This window comes from Talpa occidentalis, unplaced genomic scaffold, assembly GCF_014898055.3.
Source record: "Talpa occidentalis isolate TD23 unplaced genomic scaffold, MPIMG_talOcc4v2.1 talOcc4.6, whole genome shotgun sequence".
In the NCBI taxonomy this organism is placed as follows: Eukaryota; Metazoa; Chordata; class Mammalia; order Eulipotyphla; family Talpidae; genus Talpa; species Talpa occidentalis.
Window position 1 is genome coordinate 138301456 of NW_023604972.1, and position 22433 is coordinate 138323888.

The following is a 22433-nucleotide window of genomic DNA, read 5'->3' on the forward strand; positions in this document are numbered from 1 at the left end:
CCACAACAGTACAGAGAGGAGGGGGCAGAGGAGCCGGTGCCCCTGTGGGGGGAGGTGAGCCGGGGTGGCCCCCATGGAAATGGAGGTGCTGCAGCCCGGTCCCCCCAGGCCTGGGCGTCCAGCCACAGCGCGTAACATCACCTCGAAACCCACCTGCTCCGAGGCTGACCGTGCACTGTCCACAGTGGGGAGGACGCGGAGCACCCTGGCGCCCGCTCCCGGGGCTGAGCAGGAGGGTGTGGCCCCGCCGCACCGGGGGAGGGGAGATTCGCCACTTACGGGAGTGGAGGCAGCACCGAGTGACGCGTTGGAAAGCGAGTCACAATGACAGAGACAAATACTGGACATTTACACAGCAGACAATGCGAGAAATATTGTAAAAAAAAAAAAATTCACAAAAACTAGCAGATGCTAATAAAGTGAGGTCTCTGAAGTTAAGAGGGAGCGTGGAGGGAGACGAGGGCCAGGGGGTAGCAGGGACGGTGGGGGAGAAAGAAAAATAAATCAATTCCTCTGGCGATGCCCTGTCATCTCAAACAGCATTTCAAAGGCATCCTTTGCTGGGCAATGAAGGCATCGGGACACTTAAAACCCCCTGACTGCTGGAGTTGCACTGACATGTGGACGCTGAGGTAAGAAAGGATCAGGCTTCTCTGCCCTCCCGCCATGAGGATGGATGATGGACCCTGCGGTCCTGAATCATGCCTGATGGCGGCCCCTGGAGGAGGGTGCGGGCGTGCATAGTGGGTGCACCTGGGCTGAGAGACTGGGCTCATAAGGGCGGCATCACGGGGACGCCAGCAGAGCAAATGGAAGAACCACGAGAGAAGGCCGGGGAACCCAGACAGAGTGAAGACTTGCTGGGGGCTGGGAGCCTGCCAGCCTCTGGCCCCCCGGCACCCCTGCCTGCCATGTGCCTGGTCAATCCCAATAAAAGCCTGAAAAGCCACCGAGGCTCCAGGACTCTCCTTCCCTGTCTGCTCGGATCGTAGAGACCCCGCACGGTGCCCCTTCCTGCCACTACACATGGAAGTAAAAAAGGCGGCAGCCAGAGCAGCGGGAGGCAGGAGGAGGGCTGCCAGCCGAGCTCTGGGCCAGAAAATAACAAACTTCTGAGGAGACCCTGGTCTCTGCTCCGCGACCGCTGCACTCCCGTGACCGCCGCCAGAAGCACACTAAGAGCCGCCTTTTTAGGTCTCTTTATCCCGAACTTCTCCGGAAAGTTCACGACTGGAAAGCCAGCCACCCTCAACAGGAAAATGCGGCCCGTGGTCGCAGCCTCTCCCCCAACACCCGCGCTTCAGCCCCGGGTCTGGCCTTGAAACAGGTGGTGAAACCAGTTAACTTGGAACAAATTAACCGGAGGCTCTTTCTGGTTCTGGAATGTTGGTTAAAAATCTACACGAGCCTTGAAAAACACGACGGGTGTGCTCAGGGGGCACTTTGTAGATAAAAGAAAGGCCGCTTCAGCAGAAACCCCGGGAAAAGGGACAGACTCTGAGTCCACACGTAAGATTTTGTAGCCACAGGCAAGATGAGCGCGCACAGTCCTGCCCTCGCTGGCGGCTTCACGGGAGAGGGGTGACACGCCGGCCAACCCAGCCTCAAGTCTTCAGCAAACGCTCAGGTGAAGTGCAGGTGTGTCATCACACTCCTGCAGCCGATTTTAAAATCCGTTCCTTTGCTTTCCCTCTTTTGCTGACGTGCTTTCAAGGTGACATGAAGGCACTGTGCTCATTTGCTCAATTTTCCTGGCGCACATGAAAATCAGCGGGAGATCCTCCAGTTCGTTTGCTCCCAGTCAGCCTGTTTCGGCACCTGTTTCACGGCCAGATCCGAGGCTGAAGCGTGGGTGCTGCGGGGAGAAGGCCGGGACCACAGACCGCTTTTCCCTGTTCAACTTGGCCGGTTTTCCAGTCGTGAACTTTCCATAGAAGTTCAGTTAGCCCGGAAAGTTCACTGATCTTTTTCGAAAATTTAATAAAACTAGTTTTTGATGGGGGCGGGGCAGACAGCAGGAGGCGGGTTACAGTGGGGAAAACAGCATTTCCTGCTCCGGCGACTTTTCAGAGAGCAGGGGAGCATGTGGGGCCACAGGGTCCCCCTGGGGAGCTTGGTCTAGACCTCAGGACACCCTCTGCGGGCTCCCCCTTGGAGAGGTTGCTATGGAGACAGACATGGAGGGGGAGCCCCTGCTGGTTCCTGAGAGGGACACGCTGCTTTTGGAGAGACCGTCTGGGAACTTTATCCAGCTATCTGCAACATGTCTGTGCACATGCACACACAGACACGCACACACACGCATGCATGCATATGCACGTCCACACACATGGCCACTGTCTTCGTAGAGGGTCCTCCTACAAATTCCAGGTTCCTCCAAGGTCATCACGTGTCAAAGGCCAGGAACCAGGCTGGGAATTTGGCGCCTGTTGTCCGGTGGGAGAAACACGCCTGATTCCCAAGCACATATGCCGTGGGTCATGGGAAGTGCAGGGGCCCCCCAGCCCACATTTGCAAGCTACAGGCTTTGCTAAGCTCGTGAACTCTGAACACTGCCCAAAGCCATCTCGGCTTCTGAGCGAGTCACAGGTTCTGGTTAAATGAACTGCAAGGATCTCCAACTAACCCTGCGTGGCTGGGGGTCATTCACCGTGTTCTGCGGGCAGGCGGGCGGCGGGCTGCTGCCGTTTCTGCCCTACCTCTATGGGAAGTTGCATGATTTTTATTTCTTGATCTGCATTGTGGGGTGACTGCGGTCCTGCCAGCATCGATGCCCAGAACACACGCCCCTGTGTGTTCAGGCACCGAGTGACCGGGGGGTGCCGGGACAGGCCCAGGACGCCACCGGGCTGCGGGGAGATGGCTGCCGCCCCCCAGCCCTTCAAGTCGCTGCTTGGAGACGAGTTCTCAGTCAGGGTTCTGAACCGACCGAGGGAGGCGAAGGTGCTTGTGCAGCCGCCCCTATGCCTCGCCTGCCCCTCCCCTTCCCCGGCCCCCCTCGGTAAAGCCCTGCCCGGGAAGAGCTGCCCTGTTGGGGGGACGGCCCGTCCCAGCCCCCGTGCTAGTAACAGACACTTAAAGATACAGAGAAAGGTGAAATGTGGAAATAAGCAAATGGAAGCTTGTGTTGTGTTAGTTTCATGAGTTGGAAAATAATATGAGGGCCAAGGATGATCCTTACGTAGTGGTAACGGACAACCCTTGCCGAAACGATGCCAACCTGACAGCAGAAAGTGAAATAACTATAATATAACATAATATAAAATAATATATAATATAATATAATATAGTATAACAATGGTAAAGTGAAGTCACCAGAAGAAATTGAATAAAATAAAGACTCCTGGGATTGCAATCCTAACATAATGTGGGATTTTAAAATATTTCTCTCAGAAATAGATCTACAAGACAGACAGAAAATCGGAGCCTGTTTGAATAAAGAAGGAGTTGAGCTAATTGCCCTATAAATACTCCCTCCCACACAGAACACAATTCCTTCATCCCCATGGGAAATATTTATAAAAACCCCCATTCTTTGGCCATAAAGAAAGTCCTAAAAATGCTAGGGATGATATAATTTTAACTCTTGTCTCAATCTACTAACATCTGATACTTAAAAACTACCCTGACACCCCCAGATATTTGCAAATGCAAAACAGATTCCAAGTGACCACAGCTCTGACAGCAAAGCACAGGGGCCAATGGTATCTACACCTCGTGTTGTTTCTGGAAAGTTGTGCTTCAAAGTGAAACTTCTAGTTTTCAACAGATACTCCCAAAACACTGTGATTAGTGCGGCGCAGAGACCACAGGACGGTGACTGCAAGCAGGCGCCTGGCTGATGGGAGGGCTGGCCAAGGGGGGCCTGTGCGCGTGCTGGATGAGGCAGGGCCGTGCACAAGCCGGGATGCTGGTAGAATGGGTTAGGGTTTCAAGCCAGCACAGCAATTTTTCTTTCTCATTTAAGATGAGAGCAGATGTTTAAGATATCTCACGCCCAATTCTTCCGGGAGCCTCATCCACGCCCCCAGGTGCACCCCGCTGCACGGACTCAGCCGGTGCCCCTACCCGCTGGCTGCTGGCTGCTGCTGGTAAGCATCATGGCGGGAGCCAGCACTGCAGCTCCGAGACTCGGGAGCCCCGAGGACTCACGAAGTGTACCGCAAACAAGCTCACAGGACCGTGGTCTGTGCGGGGGAACGAGCCGCTCTCACCTAGGAGGACAGGCCGAGGCCCTGCAGGACACCACCCCCGTGACGGGCCGGGTGCTGGGGCTGCAGAACGAGGCGTCCACGGGGAACCTCCGGTCTCTGTAGCAGCCGGCTCTCGTGGTCATCCGGCCTGCGGGAGGGTGAACGCAGCATGAGGCCCGGAGCAGCTCCGGGAGGAGGCAGGAGAGCAAGGCGATCTCGCAGCAACAGGCGCCGCAGTCACGCCTCGTGTGAATGCCCTCGTGTTAGTGACTGGTCAGCCGGCTACGACACGCTGCTTTCCGGCCTGTCTTCGGACGTTCCCGGGGGACTTTCACCAGCTCCATGACGCGAGCATTTCCCTGGCCCTCCCCACGCTGACATCACCACGGTCTCACAGAGGCCAGCATCGGTCTGATGAAACCCACTAGCGCCTTCTCTCGGCTCCAGCGCTGGGAGCAGCAGCACTCACGACACCCGCCTGTGTCATCTGAATCAGAAACAGCCCAGAGGAGGCCGTGACGCTGCCCCTGCCTGGGGCAGGTGCCCTTTCATGCCCTCCCGACCCCCCAGGAGCAGGCTCCCTCTCTCTTCTGGTGCTGCTTCCCCAGCGTGAGCCTGCAATGCGGCTTGTCCGGCTCTATACCCAGTGCTTTTGGGGCTTCTGTGCCTGGAGGGAGGGACCCCTCTTCTACCAGGGCTGTTAACAATGTGATGATGGAAAAGCCCATGGAACATCCCGGGACCTGCAGGGGCACAGAGGTGGGCTGGGGCTACTGCGGCGCTTACAGGGGCCTTGGGCTGTGAGACATGGCACTGGTGCTCCCCGGAACTATAATGCACCTCCTTAGGCAAAGGACTAGGGGTTGGTTTTCTCTAGCAGCTCAGCGCGGGCTCCTTGGAGGCAGCCTGGTGTTTGCAAGCAAGCTAGTCACCCGTTGATAGGACAAGTGACCTAGGCATTTCCCCTGAAGCTGACACACATGGCAGCCCCGGGGGCATGGGTGGAACGGCCACCCCCACAGAACGCCCTTGGGAGACCTGATACTTCTCCACCAGATGCCGATGGGCAAAGGCAACTCCGCAAGTCATAACGTCCTCCCACAAAGGCGACCCTGCTGTTACTTTAATCAAGCCCTATGAGAACAGATGTGGTCAAGTGAATCCCACGTAATCTGTAGAAACCGTGTCATCTGAGTGTGGTGGGGTGAGATCGGAAAGCAGGGTGGTTATGAGGTCAGAATGTTAGGGGAAAGGATGTCCTGCGCACACTCCGTACGGGCTGTGTGGACGCCACCCCCACGCCATCAAGACGCTGGGAACTACACATCCCGGGATCCCCAAGGGGCGGTTGCGAGGCCCTGAGGGCGGAGTTAAGCAGCCACTTTCTCTGTAAATGAAACCAGCCCTGTGAGTGGGGTCGGGGCTCACTTGGCTCCTGCTCTTGGCCAGGCGGGTTTGGTCTTGGTGGGTCATTTGGGATCCAGGTCAGTGGAGCGGGTAGGACGCATTGAAGACTTTATCTCCCTCTTTTCTCCCTGAGTCGTACATTTTCTCCTTCCCCTTCCCTTGTGAATAAACCTCTGTTAACCCTTTGGGTGCGCCTGCAGTGCGAGTCCCTTTGAGCGTGGGGGTGAGGACCCACAGGCAGGCACCCCGTTTTAGAGCAGGGTTGCCCTGCAACAAGAAGAGAAAGGAAAGAGAAAAGGATGGTGAGGCGTCTCGGGAACGTAGCTCAGGCTTTCAAGACACACTCAGAGCCTTCGCCCTCTACCCTGTCCCCCTGGGTGTGCCCCTGGGCCCCAATGTCCCGGCACCCCACGAGCCCACCGCCAGGGGAGATGGAGCTGGACCTACCTCCTCCACAGGACGCGGAGCACTCGGAGCGCACGACGACCCACGTGTAGCTGGGCGGGGCGCTGGGCCCCTCCTGGGCGCTGAGCACTGAGTATTCCCAGGCCACGCCCGGCTTCCCTCCCTGAAACAGCAGCTGCAGAAGAAGGAAAACGAGAATGTTAAAGCGGAACCAGCAGGCAGGAGCGACTTTGTTTCAAACCACTCCAAGGGATAAAACCAACAAATAGTTGGTTACGATGATGACTAAACGCGCCCCCTCCCCAAATTTACAGCAACTTTCTAGACAGGAACAAACTCTCAGCTGGACTCAAGCCCCTCTGGAAGTGAGTACAGACACCCCACATTTCTCCCCGCATGGCGTGAGTCCCGCAGGGCGTCGGCAGCCTTGCCCCTAACCCAAGTGTCCCTGGGTGTTCCCTGGGGCCCCTGCAAATCCTCTCCAGCTGAGCCAGCCGGAAAGGGGACGGCACGGCGTCCTCACCCTTCCTGGTGGGCACCACAGGCCCAGGCCCACGGGGGGTGCTCCCTGTGGGGTGGGAGGGTCTGTGCACGCAGAGCTCATTCACCCCTGGGCCCTTCACCCCAGAGGAGACACCCTTGCGGGGAAGCCGGTCTCGGCAGCCGAGCGCCTGGGTCCCGGCGTGGTGTGTGCCCGTGGACACTCGAGGGACCAGACCCCTTTCCTTCTAAATGGGCCAGAGGCCCTGATTGGACCAGAAGGCTCTTTCTGGGAAACCTTACTGCCAAGCTGCTGACCGCAAGCCCGTGGACGCCCTCCTGGCTGGTGCTGCGATGTTCCGGGGGGCGACGCCATGGGCCTCCCTGCTCCCGACCCACCACTGGTCGTGGCGGTGACCATGCCGTAGATGCTGCAGGACAGGCAGAGCCCAGGCAGGCGGCCGCCCTGCGGTCACTCACTCGCTGTCCTGAAGGGCCTTCAGGCCTGGAGACTCTTCTCCCCTCGGCTGCTTCCTAAGAAGCTGCTCCACACGGCAGCCCGGCCAGGCCTGCTTCCTCCCCGTTACTCAGGCCAAGGGCACTCCAAAGGGGCCGGAGCGGGAGCACTCAGGGTTGAGGAGGGTTGGTGGAGGAAGGCCCCCGGAAGAGCCAGGAGGACCGGGGGCACTCGGCCCAGAGAGCAGGGGGGCACCTGGGGACTCCAGGGGGGGCTGGGCTGTCTGGCCAGGGGCTCTTCTCTAACCCACAGAGCCGGGGGTCAGGAGGGCACAGCCGCCCAGTCCCGCGGGTGGGAAGCCCCACTCAGAGCTGCCGGAGCCTCTGGGGCTCGGGGTGGGGGTGATCGTGTGCTCCCCGCTGGGCCTGGGGCAGCTGGGACCCCATAGTGGACAGGAACTGGGTTCCCAGCTCACTCCTGTTTCCCCAGACGCGGTGGAATGTGGGTCCCAGTACAGAGGGGACCCCGAGGCGCCTGTCCCAGGGACCCAAGGGAGGGGCTGCTGACAACAGGCTGAGGAAGACCCCAAGCGGGGGATGCCTGCAGCGCGAATGCAAACCTGCCCCACGAAGTGGAAGTGGACGGGAGCGAGTCCACTTGTGCCTGGCGTTGGCGGACCAGCCTCGCGCCCCGCATCCCTCCTCAGGTTGTGAACGTTCTCTGGGCACTTAAAATCAGGCCCAGCTGCCCAGAACCTGCCAACCGACAGACTCCCCCACGCCCCGGCCCGCCCCAGGGGCCAGGGCTGGACCCCGTACCTCCACGGTCAGCGACTCGTTGGTGGGCCCGGCGGCGGCCAGGCTCTCGGGCCCCGCGGCGGGGCGGCGGTAGTGGAAGGCGGTGCCCGCAAACGCGTAGCGGCCGGGCCAGTCCACCGTCCAGCGCCCGTTCAGGTAGTAGTGCCCGCGCGCGCTGCGCACCGCCAGGTAGGAGGCCGAGGCGCTGACCTCGCGGATGCGGATGCTGCGGGCCCCGGCGGGGAGGGCGAGCACCTGGTAATACTCTGGGGGGACAGGGCGCGGCCCTCAGCAGCGCCGGGACCCGGGGGAGGTCTGCGCGGCACCGGCTGCTTCAGCAGGCAAGTGAGGGCTAATGTCATTTTATGATTTTTGTTGGCGCGGAGCTGCCGTCATGGCCACTGTTCCCAAGGAGGGTTTAATTCAAGTGGCCCAGGAACCGCTTCCGCCCCGATCCGCCCTCAGGGGGCTGTGGGCTCCCTGGGGCGCACGCCCCACCCAAGGCAGGCGGGCTCCAGCTCCCCGCCTGCGCCCCCACCCCGCCCCACCCGGGCTCCGGGCCCCCCATGCACTCCCCTCTTCCCCGGGGCCCGGCCCTGGGCCCCGCGCTCACCGTGCATGCGGTGGGGCTTGCTGTACAGGCCCCGGTGCGTGGTGCAGCCCGAGCCGTTCCCGCGGCACACGCCGCAGGAGTCCTCCACGGCGTCGGACCCCAGGACATGGTCACATCCAACTCTCTGGGGGACCCGGGAGGTCACACGCGTTCATGGAAAAGAAGACAACGCAGGCCAGGTCACACCAGCAGGAGGGCCCCCCGCCCCCCGCAGCCACACTTCGCCTGCGCGGGAGACCCCGTCTACACAGCGAGGCGTCTACGCCTCCAGCCAAAGCGGTGACCTCTCCAGTGAAGGAGTCTGGTCTCCCCTGGGGTCCCGCCCGCTGCTACTCGCAGTCCTAAAGCCCCTCAGGTGTCCTGCTGGAGACTGGACGCTGCGGCCGGGAGAGCAGGAGCTGCCGGCCGCTGGGGCCTGTCCCTGGCCACATGTATGGTCCCAGCGGAGATTACGGGAAGGGCCGTGTGGTCACTGGCTTTGAATTTTAGGGGCACCCCAGGGGTCTGTGCGGTGTCGCCAGCGGAGCAGCTGTCCTCCCACCCCACGTTTGAAATGCTTTGAGCCAGGTGGTTTCAGAGATCTGGGGTCTTCGGAAGGCCATCGACCGGGCATGGGGTTGGGGGTGAGAACCCCCAGGCTTCTCCAGCGAAGGCGCGGAGCTGAGCAGGGCTAGCCCGACCCACAGAAGCCTCGTGCCAGGGGTTTCTGCCTCCAAATGAATTAGGCTCAGCATCTATCAGCGACCAGAACGTAGCTGTGACAGCTTTGGGGGCTTGACTGTGAAACATCTAACAGATCAGCTAGTAATTAGATAAAAGAGGAGTAGCTTTGAGCATTTCAATGCTGGAGGCATCGGAATCCAGCCATCTACCTGATCTGCACATGAAGCAAATTCTCGGGCCGGGGTCATTCAGTTTCCTGCCAGCCAGAGCCAGGACAGGCCTTGGGGTGCTACCAAACACAGTCCTGAGGGCCTTTGTGGGCCCCCCACTGCCCAGGTGGCTTTCCACGCTGGCCTCTGCCTGGGGCAGCTGCTGGGAGCATCCTGCCCAGCCCGCTCCTTCGTCCTGCCCAGCGCTGGGTGCCCGAGAGGGTGGCCCTCCTGGAAGCCGAGGCCTGGAGGTCCTCACTGTCCCAGGCTTTGCTCCCTTTCCACGCCCTGCCCTGCAGGCTGACCCCACCTGCTGGTTCCCACCCCAGTGCCTATTTCACAGGGACACATGATGAAAGCCCATCTGGGAATCCTGGCAGCTAAGGGGCCATCAAGAACCTGCCCTGGCCCCTCCCTGGGCACCCTCTTTGCCCTTCTGCCCTCAGCGCTCAGCAGTCCCTATAGTCCCAGGCTCCCATCACCATGCTCCCCGCTGCTTCCCCAACATCTCTCTACCAACTCACTCCAGTCCGGTGTTCCCTGGTCTGGGGAGCCCTGCAGGTGTCTCAGATCACCCCAGCATCAGCTCTTCCCTCTGCTAGCTCTGGGTGCACCTGCTGGGCACCTTCTGCATCTCAACATGTGCTCACCTGACCTTCCTCCCCGTGGGCTGGCACCTGCGGGGAAGGGCTGCCTGTCTGGCCTGCTGTCTCTAGCCCCTTACAGGATGCCTGGCACAAAGCAGACTGTCTGGAGATGTTTGTTGAATGAATGAACGGTTGTTATTACCTCACATATCCCATCTACACAAACATTACGGCTATCCTCCGAGCATGGGGTCCCATCTTTGACTTTATTTGACAAAGAAAAGAAGAAATCAAATCCTTCTGCGATACAGTAGAGTTTGCATAAGTCCTGATCTTTAAAAGAAATACACACACAAACACAAACAAGAAAGACACTTAGGCGCTGCGCATTTCCGCTCTGAATTTCAGACTCTTTCCTTATTCCCCGTTCAATGACTCCCCGCGGGAAACCTCGCTAAGACATTTTTCACGGTTGTCCCATTGTGCTGTTTTCCCCCTTGATGTTCGATTGTTATTTTGGGGGTTTCATTTGGAATGTTTGCTCTGCTCTGTTCTCTGCAGTTGTCAGCACATAGTAGGCACGCAACAGACCCCGCCGACGGCAACGAGGACGTTGCTCGCTGCTCGACCATTTCACCATGGTAATGAGCTACGCACTTGCAGAAACACAAGAGTCGCTCATGGTTTGCAGTAAGACACAAAATCTTACAGATAATACGTAACAAGGGGATGAAAATCATCACCAAGTGTCTGAATAGATAATGCACCTGAGGAAACGCACGGTATTTTAAAGGTGACGAGAGGAACGACTTTCAGATGAAATCCCCGGGGACATCCTTTTCTATAAATGTGACAGCTGGTCAGACCCCTGCCTGCCGGGACCCTCCGCCTCACGGACTTGTGATTCACGGAGCGAACACGCACCCCCCTGTGGGGTTCCCTCCTCCGCCCCGTCTTGGTGAGGAAGGGAGCAGTTGATGAAAATTTTGTCTGCCGTAGGTGTTTCCAGAGAATCGGGACTCACCCACCCGTTTTCTCCTTCTTGGGCCGTATCACTAATTCTAACTCTGAGGCCCGGGTTTACCTTGTGCTCCTTGACCAATGACGTTGCCTACGAAGGACCAACCAAGTCGGCAGGGGCACACGGGTCGTGTCTACCTTTCCTCCTGCCCACTTGCTTCTCTCTCCCTGGTTTAATTTTTACCGAGTTTAAGAGTAACAACAAAACCAAAAGTGCTAGTGGGACACGGTCTGCTCTTTCCTCCCAGCACTTGCCAACGTGCCCGGCCTCAGCGCTGCCTGGACAGTCTCTGCTCCGTGGAGGAGACCCGGGCGTGCCCAGGAGCTCCCAGCCCACGTTACAGTCACAGGCTCCACACACCCCCGCCCCGGAGGGCGGGAGCTCACCTGTGGTCCAGGTGAGCCTCTTGGTTTATAGTTCGAGAGCGAGACTTTTTGAATCCAGCCAACTTGCTGCTATTCAGTTTTCCAAAAGTTGCTATTTCTGTCACCCTTTGGCAATCCTGGGCGTCCAGGGAGTGACGGGCTTCCAGCAACATTGCCACCGACTCCGGGTCTGTGATTCTACGCCCAGGGGCACCTCATTTGAATTCTGATTCAAATGGGCCGTCTTGGCTCCACCTGACACCAGGACCCCCGCCCCACCTTGCAAGAGTCAAGGCGACGAGGCAGCGGCCCGGGGGTGCTGGAGACTCACCTTCCACGTGGGTGTAGGGCCTCCACCTGTAGTGCCGGCCCCGGAACCGCCGGCCGTCGTGCTCCGCACACTGCAAGGCCCGGAAGTCCACGCTGCCGTCCGGACACGCCTGGCCGTTGCAGAGTCTCAGCGAGCGGGCGGGGCCCTCGCAGAACTTCCCTCCGCGGGCGGGTCTGCAAGCGCCGCCAGGCGGGGTCAGCCAGGTGCCGGCCCGCTTGCTCTGCGGGGCCGGGGGCACACCGGACGCAGGGCCCTCCCACCCCGGACCGTCCACAGATCTCGGCTCAGGGGAGGACGGGAGGGGCCCTCGTGGTCCTGAGGCCGCGCCCCACACCCTTGGCCCCAGCGCCTTTGTGCAGGCGACGGGTCTGCCGGACACCAGACATGTTTTTTCCCACGTGACGGAACTGTTGCTGATTCTTAGTCGCGTGCGATCTCTGCACCTTTCTTAGGGTTTGCTTCTTATTTCAGGCAGCCCTGTGGTTGGGGCCCCCTGCCTGGGCTCACTGTGGGCCGGTGTCTTGTGACGGGCAGAGCCGCTCAGGCGCCGCGCGCCCGTCCTCCTGCCCGGTGCTTCTCGCAGTGCGGGGGGCGGCCCGGCCCGGCTCAGGTGGAGGCCGGCGGTGGGGGCTTACATCAGAGAAAAGGCTCAGTCGAGGGGAGGGGTCCACCTACTTGGGGTTCGTGCAGAGGCGGTCTCTGCGGGACACGCCTCCCCCGCAGGTCCTGGAGCAGGGGGCCCAGGGCGACCAGTCGGCCCAGTGGCCGTGGGTGGGCCGGGGCCCTTCGTCTCCGTACTGCACGCACTGCCCCCCGCGGCACCACTGGGGACAAAAATAAAAAGGTCTGACTCCGCCCAGAAGGACAGATGGGTCCACCCGGGCGCTCGGTCGCGGGGAGTTCGGGGATGTGGGGCCCCTCCCTGCATCAGCACGGAGCACGGCCAGGTCGGATGTTGGCCCCTTTTCTTTCCAAGCCCAGCAGCACTCTGGAAACACCCACACAGGACCCGCAGGAAGCGTCCTGCCGTCGGGGCTGCGGCACTGGCTCGTCTGAGTGTGTCGGGGACGCGCGTCCCCTGAGCCCTCGTGACAAGCTCTAGCCCGGGCTGCAGACGCAGCCCCGACACCGCACCTCGGAGCAGGCCACACCTCGGCACACCGGTGGCCATTCCAGGGCCCAGCCTGTCACCCGCGGCTGGGCCTGGCGGTCACTCCCCAGCACCTGGGCCCCGAGCCCGCGTTCGCTAGCAGTCGGCGGGGATGAAACGTCCCACACAGAAGCACCTGTGCCGACGGCCTGACCTGTCAGCCCCCTCCCTCCCTAGTTGCAACCCCGGGAGAAGGGGTGGAGGGTCTGCTTCCAGTGCTGGGGTGAATGACCCCCGGCCTGGGTGCAGTGCCACGTGCGTGAGGGGGACCCGCATGGGCGCCCAGGACGCAGGAGGGCGTGCCGCTCCCTTACCATGAGGTGCCCGCACAGCGTGCCCTCTGCTGCTGGCATGAGCTTCGTCTCGCACTTTCTCCCGGCCCGGTGGCACCACAGGGCCTTGCAGATGTCCTGGGGTGGGGGAGGCCAACAGCACAACCAACATCAACACGCCATGTGGTTGGCCCCAAATGCTTAAGGGAAAACAGCTGATAGAAGTGAGAAGGTGGGCCTCCCTGGGGGCGCAGGGGCTCAGCGTCAGCACTGTGAAGCTGTCCACAGCCACCGCAGCACGAGTTCCATCCCCGGCCAGGGAGCTACCCACATGGCACAGCAGACCTCTCCTGTCCCCCCGCTGCTCCCCTCAGCAGTGTGTTTCGGTGGATCCTCCTGTTCTGCTCCCCACTCTGTCTCTGATGAGTCCTCTCATCTCCCGCACCTCTGGCCTGCACCCCAGCTCTTCTATGCATAAATAAATAAATCTTAAAAAAAGAATGAGAAGCTGACTGAGCCGTGGACGCAGATGCGAGGGAGGCCCGAAGCCTGGAGGTCTGGACCTGGTCCCACTTAATCCCAGACTTTAGTTGTATTTACTGATTATAAATTCCACAAAATTATATTTCTAGATTAAAAAGTAAAATATGCTTAACTCAGACATTTGTAGACTCAGACATTTGACATTTGTAGAAAAATGTCAAAAATTAAACAAAACCCAACATTTGTCACTTATTCTATTTTGGAAGAAGGTATTTTTATTTATTAAAGCAACTGCATTCTAGCATTATTTGACTTATGCTTGGTTCCACTTGTCACTAACTTCTCCAAGTCTGAAGCCTCCTTTCTGAGTTAAGCATGATCATAAGCTGCTGGTCTGCTCATTCATCCCTCATCCACCCTCCATCCATGCATCCACCCTGCACCCTGCACCCATCCATCCATCACCCACCCTCCCATGCAACCACCCACCCTCCACCAAGCCTTTGACAAGACCCGGATATATCAGGAGGCCTGCTAGGCAGGGACCATGGCCCTGACCTGCCACCTCACAGAAGGCCCTAGGGGGTGAGTAGCGGCAGGGGGTGCTTGCCAGAGAGAAAAAAGGGCTTTGCCTGAAGGACAAGGGAAGGAATTAGAGAACAAAAACCCTCTGAGCCACCTCTTGAGCGCCAGGACTGTGAGAGGACAGCAGACAGGGCTCAGCAAGAAGAAATGAAGGGTTTGTGCAAAGCAAGGCAGCGCACATGGCGAGAAGGGAGTGAAATAGAACACGCCTGTGGGGTGTCCCCTGTGAAAGACTCTCCAGGTCTAAGGCATTTTACTCTCAAATCCTTTTGCGTTCAAAGAAATATCTTAGTAAAGAGCAAACAGTGGCATTCGTGAAATGATGGAAACTTCTGGAATGCTGGTGGGAGCTTCAACTGCACAGTGAAAGTGTTTCTTAAATTATCTGCACAGCTGTTCTGAATACTTGAACAAGTGTATTATTTCCAAGAAATTTAACGGCTGCCCCCACCGGCTCATTGGTGTCATAAAAAAAGGCAACCTCGCAAAGCTCCGACTCAGTCCTGCCTGAGGATGGTCTCCCTGAATCTGGGACAAAGACCCTAATTAGCCATGGTTCTGGGCACAGGACTCGGGCTGGGGCCGTGTGTGTGTGTGTGTGTGTGTGTGTGTGTGTGTGGCTGGGTGTGTGTGTGTGTGAGGCTGGGGGTGTGTGTGTGTGAGGCTGGGTGTGGGGGGCTCCCCGCTGTGCCACAGAACCGGACACTAAGGCAATCACATTTCGAAGTGGCTCTGGCATCCTGGGCTCCAGCCTGCGGGGTCAGCCTCCCAGCCCCCAGCCCGCGGAGGGCACAGAAAGGCACTTGGGAAGGCCCGGTCGAGGGTAATGCTTCAAAACGGAGGGTCAATAAATGGCGTTTTGGGATAAGAAAACCCGAGAGGCGGGAACAGCAGCTCTGTGCTACAGGAAATGCCAAGGACGTCCCCTGGGTTCTGGGAAAACGCTGTCTCTCCTGGGGGGCCTTCCCGTGGCGCACAGCGTCAGCCCCGCCCGCCTCCCCCCCCGCCCTCATCGTGGGGGTGTCCCTCGCGGGGCGTCCTGGGAGGAGCTGCTCCGTGAATGTTCATCTAGGGAGTGTGATGTCCGGGAGGGGTGAAGCTGCCACTTCCCGCAGGCCCTGCTGCACCGGGGGAGGTGGGGGGGTCACTGTCTTCTGCATCCCATTTGGGGAAAAAAGCAGTTAATTGGCCAGGCCACGCCAGCGGAAGTTACTGCTGACCATCAGGAAGACCGAACGACGCCGTCAGCTCTCTGGAACTGACGCCCACCGGGACCCACCGACCTTCCCTGTGCCGCGACACGCTCCGGCCTCAGGGGGCAGCCTTGCCGGCAGGCTCGGCATCTGCGGGTGCCCGGGTGCCAGGCGCCGGGCGAAGGGCCCTCTTCCCGCCTGCGGTGCCCACACTTGCCTTTTTGAAGTCCAGCATGCAGAGCCTGGCTTCCTCTCCGAACTGCCACCTGCACTGGGCGTTGGCGTCGTACAGCTGTCCCGGCAGCTCCTCGGGGTACCTGTAGGCCTGCACCGGCTTCGGCGGGTCGGCCAGGCACACCGCCTGGGCGGAGCTGGAAGGGGGCAGGCAGTGCTGACCGGCCGGGGGCACAGCCAGTGCAGCCGCTCCTCGCGCACAGGGGACGGGGCCCTGGGGCGAGGCGGGGCCTTCCTGCATCACGTTTATCTTAATCCTACTGGAATCAAGGGGCCGCGTTTCCTGAAATTTTTCGGGATGCAGTTTGCCTCTTCGAGGAAGGCGACCTGCCCATCCCGTGCCCCACGCTTTGGCCTTGGGGAAGGTGGACAGAACGGTTGAAAGGGACGCCGGGAGCTCGGATGCCTTCTGTGGCTCTTCTCGCCAGGACCCAGCCAAGGTGGGCGTCATGAAGGCACAACACAGGCATCCTGTTCCAGACTGGGTCCTCTGCCCCCCCCCCACCAAGTTGCTCAGCTCAGGGGTGCTTCGGGAGCTACAGTCAGCTGGGACTTGCTTTGCTTTTCTGAGGTGAACATGCCACGGCAGGGCAAGATGGGAAGTGACGTGAGCTCCTCCCAGCGCGCCCCCGCCTCAGCTCCGGAGAGCCCCACAGGGCAGGGGGCTGTAGGGTGGCAGGGACGTGGTCGGGAAACAGCAGGGAAGGGGGTGGAGTGTGGTGTGAGCACACACTGGGTTACCAGCCGCAGCTGCGGCCACGCTGCCCCTGTTGCAGGGGGTGTAAACTACGGGGAGAAGCCGCCAGGCCTTGAGATGGTGAGACACCCGACAGGGCCCAGTAAGACTCCAGCCCCCCTGAAGGCTGGAGCCCCGAGGCCTGATGCCAGATGTGGCTCAGAGGAGACGTGACCAGGTCTGGAGGGCGAGAGGGGGAGGCGGCAGGAAAGGGGAGAAGGGAGCGAGCCACGGCCGGCTGGGGTAGGACCCACAGAAATGCTCGGAGGCAGCCCCAGTGGGTTCCAGGAAGGAGGCTGGATGTGTGGGGCGGCCGTCCGGGCCCGCGGTGTCGGGGCCTAGCGGTGGGGGTGGGGGGTGGCAGGAACCGGCTCTCAGCCCAGAGGCGGGGAAGGCAGATGTGCCCTTGTGCTGCCCGCCGTGGGTGCTGCCCGCCTGGCTTCTCCTCCCGCCCCCTGGGCACCGGCGTGGGGCAGGGCGGGCCTTGTCCACTGGCCGGGGGACGGGGCGCCCCGGGTGTCGCTGGCACACAGGCACACTGAGGAACTGTCGGTCAGTGAGTTCCCGTTTGCTTTCGTGAGGACACTTGCGAACCCGCTACGGCAGGCGCAGGTGGTTCTGCACACACGCGTGAGCATGTGTGTCACAGACGCGCGGCCGGCGTCACGGAAACGACGTGCGTGTTCAGAGTCCACGTCTCCCCGTCGGTGCCGACGCTGACGGGAAACGCCTGGACGGACAGACGTGTGCGGCCACACGTGGTCACGCCCCCCGCCCCCAGGCCGGCCGGTGAGGGGAGTGCGTCCGGTGAGCCCCTTCCCTGACACGCTGCTATTCGCCACCTGCCATTACACACGGCCCGGCCCTGCTCGGGCTCTGGACGCCCCGGGCCTAATGTCATCGCTCAGCCCCCGCCGAGGGGTCCTCTGGCTCCGCGTCTGCGACTTTCCCCTGGTCTCCACTTTCAATTTTCATTTGCTCCTGTCTCCACGGACTTCCAGGGCTGCTGATCATTTGGTTCATTTTCTCAGGCCCCCGCGCCCCAGAGTCCCGGGACAAGGTGGATTCATGTGTTAGTTTTTTCTGAGAATACGTGATGGAGGCGAGAGCGCCAGTGCTCCTGCTTCCTCTGAGGAGTCTTCGAGTCCCTCTCGGCCCAGCGGGCGGGCGTATTTGGAGCCCGGGAAGCGGCTCGCCCGCCTCCGCCCCCAGGGCCGGCGGGGACGCGGGCCCGTGTGCAGCCGAGTGCAGCCGTGTGCGGCACGACTCTCCCGCGTCTGGCAATGGCACGTCTTTCTGAGAAGGAGCGTGTCCGTCCCGGGAGTGAGAGCACGCCGCCCCGGGGCCAGGGAAGCAGCTATTTCCAAGCCAGAAGCACAGGCTTGAGTCTGGCGCGGCCGGAAGGAGGGCGGGGGGTGCACCGGGCTCGGCACCCCAACCCCCGCCCACGGGGATGCTCAGAGGCGCGTTCCTCCGAGGATGGCTCTTCAAGTTCCCTCTTTCGCTCACAGTTTCAAACACGCTGTCTTTTTTCAGGGTCCACCCTTCCCCCTGCAGCCCTAACTCAATTGGCGCTATCACAAAAATTCCTGCGAATAATTCTTAACATTATAAGACTTGAGTGAGATTAAGGTTTCTCTAGTTCAGTTTTTTCTCCTAATCAGAGCGAGACTGTCCCCGTGCACCCCACCCGGGGGTGGGGGAGAGGCAGTGGGGGGGTCAGCTGTGCTTCGCCCTCTGAGCATGGACAGAAGCCTCCTAGATCCTCCTGGCGGCCGGATCTGCTTGGTCGTGGACGTGAGAGGCAGAACAGCGTGGCACGGCACGCCGCCCTGTGAGCGCGGGGTGAAGGGCGCGGGCCTCAGCCTGCAGGCCTGCGTGCCCTGAGGAAGCGCCTGGCCCTCCTGACCCTCCTGACCAAGGGGCCACCTCAAGACCCCACCAGACAGGAGCCCCTTGGGCAGTTCTGCTTCCTGGGCTGCGTGGTCAGGCTGGCTGGGTTGACTGGCACCGCCACCTGGGCACCAGGCGGCACGCGGGTGCAGGGCCCTACCTGAGGAACTTGCGCAGGTACTGGCGGCTGCAGGGCGACCAGGAGAAGACCCCGTTGTGCCCAGCCAGCGCGGGGGCCATGATGCTGCCCCCGGACGTCTTGCACGGGTTCCCCTCCCCATCGTGGGCCATGCCGAAGCTGCGAGAGAGAGAGAGAGACAGACAGACAGGCACAGCTCACTCAGAACCGAGCAGCTGTGGTTGGCTCCACCCGACAGGTGCGGGTCAGCGTGCGGAGGCCCCGACTTCTGAGGCCCGTCAAGCAAAGTGCGCGATCCGCCAGCCAGAGAGTGGGGACGGCCAGTATCCGACGCCCCTGCAGAACCACTGCAGACAGACGGGCGGACGCCTGCAGCCAGGTGTTTGCATCGCGGAGACGTGTCTCGAGCGCGGGGCAGGCAGCGCCCTTGACCTTCCTGACGAAGCTCAGGCTGCTCCTGGCGCCTCCTCCTCCCTCTACCCTGCTCTGCTGTGGGGGCTGCCGCTTCCCAGGGCTTTCAGGGAAACAGACCCCAGGCTGCCGGCGGGGCCTGATGTGTGGCACAGTCCAGGTCACCACTGACCGCAGCGACTCTGGGTAGGGCTGGCATCTGTCCCCACGCCCCCCGGTGCTGCTGCAGCACCCGCCAGTCCGCACAGGGGAGCCTGCGTCAGCCGGGCAGGGCGGGAGGGACTCCTGGGTCCTGGGCCCGCAGCTCCGCGGAGCCGGGCACCGCCTGGAGGCGCAGCTGTCGCTGGAGTTAAGCAGACACCGGGCACCTGCCCCGGCTCAGTATAGGGGACATCTGAAGCAACAACACCTCTGAGAACTCTCAAAAGTGTCCCTTTGGGGTGTTCAAATCCCCGAAGGCCAATCAGCACCCCCTAGTGTCACCTGAGAAAACTGCAGCTCGCTCCTAGGGGCCCCTGGGCCGGTGGACCCAGCCGCTCGCTCCAAGCGTCCTAAAGCTTTGTCTGCAGCAGCCTCGGCCTCATCTTCACGACCCCAAGGAGCGCAGCTCCCGCCCCGGGAAGGGAGCAGCGGGCCGGGGGCTCAGCATGGTCCTGAAGACAAACGTTCTCCTGGAGGGACAAGCTGCCGGGGGCCTGGGGTGTCTCACGCCCCCTGCTCCCCTCTCCCCATCACTGCGGGGCCTCCTGAAGAGCAGGTCCCGAAAGCAAAGGTGGACAAGGTGGCGCTGGTTTGGGGACGTTCTGCGGCCGGGAATCCCCTGATGGTGGGGGGAGGGTCGCCGGGGTGGAAGACACCAGGGGGCGGCGGGAGACTCTGTCCTCACTGAAGCAGAAGACACACACGTCCCACTAAACAATCCTCCTGAGACTCATTTAATAGCAGCTGTAAAAGCAACGATCGTCGCCGCTGCCCGACTTCCAGAGACGGGCATTGTCATCCCAACGCCGCCCGCGCCTTCTGACCAGCCGCCCCGCAAGCCACAGGAGTGACAAGAGGGCGGCCGGGAGAGCCGGAGAGGCAGGGCCAGCGAGACCTGGCCGCGGGCCGAGCACGCGTGAGGCCAGAGCCGAGCCTGCCTGGCTGCAGCCCTGGCCGCCTCTGCAGGGCTCCCGCTGGGTACGAGGTGACTCACCACCCCGGGCCATCGGCCTCCGCCCGGCTCTCAAGCTCTATTGAAAGCAACACCCCAGGGAGACCAGTGGCAGAGGACACGGAAGGCCCTCCCGGCGGGCCCCGCCCCGGTGTGAGGGAGACACACCCCGGACCAGGACAGACGAGAAGCCGGCCGCCACCCTGGCTCTGTCCGGAGCAGCCCTGCCTCGGCGCCCGGCGTGGAGCTGCCGTGCCTCAGACTCGCTCAGGGACGGTGTCCCCCGGGCGCCCTGGCCAGCCGGGCCTCCGCCAGGCACCGGCAGGGAGAGCCGCGGGGGCAGAGGAGGCTGGCCTGGCTCTGCGTGTGGGTGTGTTCTCAGACAACAGGGGAGGCGGGAGCCCCCCACATCCCAGCTGCCTGCGCCCCAGTGTGTCGCTCCAAATCATGCAGAGCCCAAGTGTGGGGCCCCTCCCTCGGTTGTGTCCCCACCCCGGCCCCGTGCGCTGTCTGACTGCTGGACAGAGCCCTGGTGAGCACCCCGGGAGGCCCCGGCGCCCCGTCGGGAACCACAGTGGATCTGCCCATCTATGGACACTCCCCGAGGCACACGGGCCACCGCGACGTCGCCAGAGCATGGCCTGGGCATTCAGCACATGATGTCACCGCTCGTCCTCCCCAATCCTTCCCGGTCACTCAACGTCACGAAACTCATTTCCTGCCGGTGTGCCTGGGCCACACCCTCGCTCCCACGCCCCTGCGGCGGCCAGAGGGACCGAGGACTCTCGGGGGTAGATGTACCAGGAGGGGCCTCTGCCCCCCAGGCCCGAGCACCTCCATCCTGCCACCTATCGCCCTGCTTGCAAGGAGAAACACTTTTTTCTTGTTCAAAACACTCTTTGCCCATCTCGACCCGGTGGAGTTGGGGGTCCTGACACCCGACTTCTCGGGGCAGAGCCCGCAGGTGCTGAAAGTGCAGACACCGCGGGTGGCCGCTGGGGGTCCTGCCGGAGCCGAGCTCACCGCAGCCTCCGGGGCCCTATCTCGCCGCTCATCGGAGCTGATTTGCCCCCCGCGACGGAAACATTTCTTAGCTTGATTGTTTAATTAAATTCGGGTATGGTTGAGAGGACAGCAAGAGCCCCATGTCACTGGAATAATGAGAGTTTTTGAAGTTTTAATTCCGGCAGACGACTACAACACGCCGATGATTTAGCTGAAAGCTTTATAAGCCGGCATGCAATTTTCTAGACGCTGAAAAAGTCAATCATTACCTGGAATGATGCGGGATCAGTAACTGGATACGAGGCTGCACTTTCAAGCCACCGGATCAGACGCAGCCAAGGTCTGCAGGGCCTCGGGGGACTCCAGCACAGCTGGGCAGCCGTGTGCACACACAGTCACACACACGTGCACATGGAGCACGGACACAGAAACACGCACACACGTGCACACAAACACACACGCACAGCCACACACGTGTACATAGAGCGCACACGCACAGCCATACACATGTGCACAGAGAGCAGTACACACATGCACACAGAAACACAGTGCACGTACGAACACAGACATGCATGTGCACAATACACCCACACACACGTGCACACAGAGATTCTGGGCAGGCCAGTGACGTGAGCCCCACGTTCCAGTCTCAGGATGAAGAGCTCAATTGTGTAAACGCCAGATCACAGACCTGCCTTTATCAAGTCATTTCACAAGCAAGTGAGGAGTGAAAAGCAACAACAGAATTCCTGGCTGGACGTTTTCCAGGAGGAACCCAGGTCGGGGCAGCAGACACCCTGGCCTGGGCACCGCCGGCCCTCACCAAGACAGGCAGCGTGGGGGTCAGGGGCGGGGAGGAACACGGAGCACAGATGCTCCCCGAGGCGGGCGGCCTCCAGACCGCAGGAGGCCAGCCCTGCACACCCCGGAGGGACAGAGCCAGCACCACGGGAGAGGCTGACACCAGCCTGATGCCCGAGGGCGCCGTGCCCAGCTGAGCCGAGCCCCCGCCCTGCCTGCATTGCCCCGGCGCCCCTGCCTCAGAGCCCACAGCACTGGACAGCGCCGACGTGGGAAGCTGCCCAGCCCCATGTCTGGTCAGCGCCTGTCCCGAGGGCTGCTCACCCGCCAGAACATCTGTTCAAGTGATGGGGCCACAGAGGCGTCAGGCTACAGAGCAACAGGAGCTGGCCCTGGGGGCTGGCCGCGCCGTCGCCAGCGGGAGTCCCTGGGAGAGGAGCCGCCCACCATGCCCAGAGGCCGGGCAGGGCAGCAGTGTCCGCGTGCAGAGGATCCAGGGCAGGGCGTGGGTGCGTGTGGGCACCACCAGGCCTCAGATGTAAAAGGACCACCTGGGCGGTCGGGCCTGCCCGTCGAGGACGTACTGGGCGGGTGTGGGCTCCCTGCGCAGACGGGCCGACCGCCGCAAGCGGATGCCGCCTCCCTCCGGGACAAGCACCTACTTGTGTCCTGACTCGTGGGCGATGGTGAAGGCCAGGCCAAGCCCCGTGTCCTCGTTGACCGTGCAGCTGCGGTGCCTGCTGCACATCCCGCTGATGGGCGCGAAGCCTGCAGCAGAGAGCGAGGGCCTGCTGCTCGGGGCCCTCCCTGGGCCTGCCCCCCCCCCCCGCCCCCCCCCCCCGGGGCCTCA

At 61.3% G+C, this 22433-nt stretch overlaps 1 protein-coding gene across 1 annotated transcript in view; it reads right to left on the reverse strand.

Annotated features, from left to right (window-relative positions):
- Positions 1–22433, reverse strand: part of ADAMTS16 (ADAM metallopeptidase with thrombospondin type 1 motif 16) — a 60408-nt gene that overhangs the window by 8813 nt on the left and 29162 nt on the right. Inside the window, exons 12-22 of the mRNA XM_054687917.1 lie at positions 22246–22351; positions 18235–18372; positions 15429–15582; positions 12993–13088; positions 12204–12352; positions 11529–11701; positions 10014–10144; positions 8353–8476; positions 7761–8005; positions 6048–6180; positions 4215–4341 (exon numbers count right to left, since the gene is read on the reverse strand). Of these exons, the coding sequence (XP_054543892.1) occupies positions 4215–4341; positions 6048–6180; positions 7761–8005; positions 8353–8476; positions 10014–10144; positions 11529–11701; positions 12204–12352; positions 12993–13088; positions 15429–15582; positions 18235–18372; positions 22246–22351 (1576 nt within the window). The remainder of the gene's footprint in view (positions 1–4214; positions 4342–6047; positions 6181–7760; positions 8006–8352; positions 8477–10013; positions 10145–11528; positions 11702–12203; positions 12353–12992; positions 13089–15428; positions 15583–18234; positions 18373–22245; positions 22352–22433) is intronic.